This window comes from Nicotiana tomentosiformis, chromosome 9, assembly GCF_000390325.3.
Source record: "Nicotiana tomentosiformis chromosome 9, ASM39032v3, whole genome shotgun sequence".
Lineage (NCBI taxonomy): Eukaryota > Viridiplantae > Streptophyta > Magnoliopsida > Solanales > Solanaceae > Nicotiana > Nicotiana tomentosiformis.
In genome coordinates, this window is record NC_090820.1 from 94,325,187 (window position 1) to 94,327,776 (window position 2,590).

Below are 2,590 nucleotides of genomic sequence, written 5' to 3' on the forward strand. Positions count from 1 at the left end.
AAAGAAACCAGCCACTGAATAAAAGGCAAAAGAGTTTTTGAAAAAATGAAATTTCAGGATTACTCAATCATTGACTAGCTTGATTCCTACCCAACTATCTCTTCTATCTATGCTCATACATTCAGAAGAGAATGCCTATGTACTAATCAAGATCCTGAACGAGGCACATGTCTCAGAGAAGACCACAATGAATTGGCTAACAACCTTTTTGAGGTGAAAAATATCTCTTTTACTGATGATGAACTCCCCGAGGAGGGAGCCGGGCACAATAGGGCTTTGCATCTGATTGTCAAATGGGAGGGTCACTATGTAAAGTGAGTCATGGTTTATGGAGGCTCGAGCGTAGATGCATTCCCTCTCTCTACCTTGCAAAGCATGAAGATCAATATAGACATAATCAGACCCAACAATGTCCGCATTCAAGCTCTTGATGGCTTAGCGAGAGACACCATTGGGGAAATCAGCCTCACCATGACAATTGGGCCAGTTGATTTTGAAATTGTCTTTCAATTAGTGGACATGGAAACTTCTTATAAATTTCTTCTTGGAAGACCATGGATTCATATGGCTCGAGCTGTGCCATCCACCTTACATCAGATTCTCAAGTTCGAACATGACATGTAAGAAATTATTGTTCACGGAGAAGACGAGTCATCCATTTATAAAGATCCATTAATCTTGTGTATTGAGGCCAAGGAAGGGTGTGAATCTATTGTCTATCAGGTTTTCAAAATGATTGTTGTGGACCATGTTGAGGAAGGAAAGCCCATTTTTCATCCTTGTCTTTCCGCCATATCTTTGATAGTGGCTGTACTTATGCTGAGACAAGGTTATGAGCTAGGAAAAAGCTTGGGGGCATCATTGCAAGGAATTTCATAACCCATTTCTCCGTTCAATAACAAGGGTACTTTTGGCATAGGTTTCAGGCCAAGACAGCAGATGAAGACAAAGCCAATATTCACAAAACTAGGCAAGCCGATATTCACAATAAAATTAGGTAGTTTGTATTAAATATTAGATGAAGCAAGTTTAACAGTAATAACTCTCATAAATAGCCGATATAAACAACCGTGACTCGAATACAATTTATCCAAAACCCGGGTGTCACTGAGTACATGAGTATCTATAAAATAACATAGTCTGAAACACCGTCTAGAAAGGTAGAGTAGCATAAGTAAAACTAAGAGATAGAGGAGGAGAGTCAAGGTCTGCGGATGCCAAAGCAACTACCTCGATGATCTATGAACGAGCAAAAACTCCAAGATTAGCAACCACCGTGCCCGAAAACACATGGATCTGCACACGAAGTGCAGGGTATAGCGTGAGTACAACCAACTCAATAAGTAACAAGTCTAACATTTGGACTGAAAGCAGTGACGAGAATAACCAATACAACAAAAATACGGAGTTTAATAATACAGAAAATGTAGACATGCTTTCAGGTTTAACAGTTAAGTTCAACATAGATAAAATATGCCAAGTGTGACTGATATGAGGAATATGACATCTCTATATCTATATTCAAATATGAATAATGTATGTAATGCAACACAATGAAAGCCTCAAGTACTCACAGTCTCAGAGCACTCAATTTGTCTGTCTCAATTCTCGCTCGTCATACTCAGTCACTCAGCACTGTGCGATACCTACTGGGCATGCAGCCTGATTCACATCTAGCCATAAGGCCTGGTATGGCACGCAACCCGATCCACATATAGCCAAAAGGCTTGTTGCGACGTTCAACCCAATCCACATATATCCATAAGGCTTGTTGCGATGTGCAACCCGATCCACAAATCTCACTCATAGCACGACTCTCAGGCCCCAACTCAGTCATCAATCTCTCCAGTCTCTCGGGCTCACAAATCTCATGCCAATTAGCCCAAATAATGATATATAACACAACAATAATAGTAACAAAGACAGAGATATGATATGCAAATAGTGGATGTGGATGAGTACAAAATTGCCAGCTAAGCAAATAATTCAACATCAGAAATGACCACAGTGGGTCTCAACAGGATAAACATATAGCCTAACATGATTTATAACATGAATTGGTAGCGCAATTACTCTATCACATAGAGATCACATGAATGGCTACAAAGTCTGATGACTGACTACACAGTACCACAGAATCAACCGGATCACAATTTCTATGGTGCACGCCCACGCGGTCGTCACCCAGCATGTGCGTCACCTCAAGACCAATCACATAACACGTAATTCAAGGTTTCCTACCCTCAGAACCAAATTTAAAAGTATTACTTACCTCAAACCGTGCAAATCTCTACTCCAATATGCCCTTGCCTCGTGAATCGGCCTCCGAACGCCTCGAATCTAGTCACAAACAACTCGATACAATCACCACAAGCTATAGGAATCAATTCCATATGAAAATTCTAAGTTTTTAATCAAAAGTCAAAAAGTCAACTCAAAAGTCAACCCCGGGCCCACGTCTAGAATCCAACAAAAGTTACAAAATTCGAACATCCATTCAACCATGAATCCAACCATACCAAATTTTCTAAATTCCGACACCAAATCTTCATTCAAATCCCCAAATTTAAGTCTCCTATCCCTAGCCTAA

At 40.2% G+C, this 2,590-nt stretch overlaps 1 protein-coding gene across 1 annotated transcript; it reads left to right on the forward strand.

Moving 5' to 3' along the window:
* The first annotated feature begins 321 nt into the window (after nt 1-321).
* LOC138899208 (uncharacterized) lies at nt 322-624 on the forward strand. Its single transcript, XM_070185346.1, has one exon. The coding sequence runs from the start codon at nt 322-324 to the stop codon at nt 622-624; it is 303 nt and encodes a 100-aa protein (XP_070041447.1).
* Nucleotides 625-2,590: the final 1,966 nt, after the last annotated feature.

Excerpts from the sequence above, each read along its gene's own strand:
- LOC138899208 (XM_070185346.1), top strand. The coding sequence starts at position 322 with ATGGTTTATGGAGGCTCGAGCGTAGATGCATTCCCTCTCTCTACCTTG.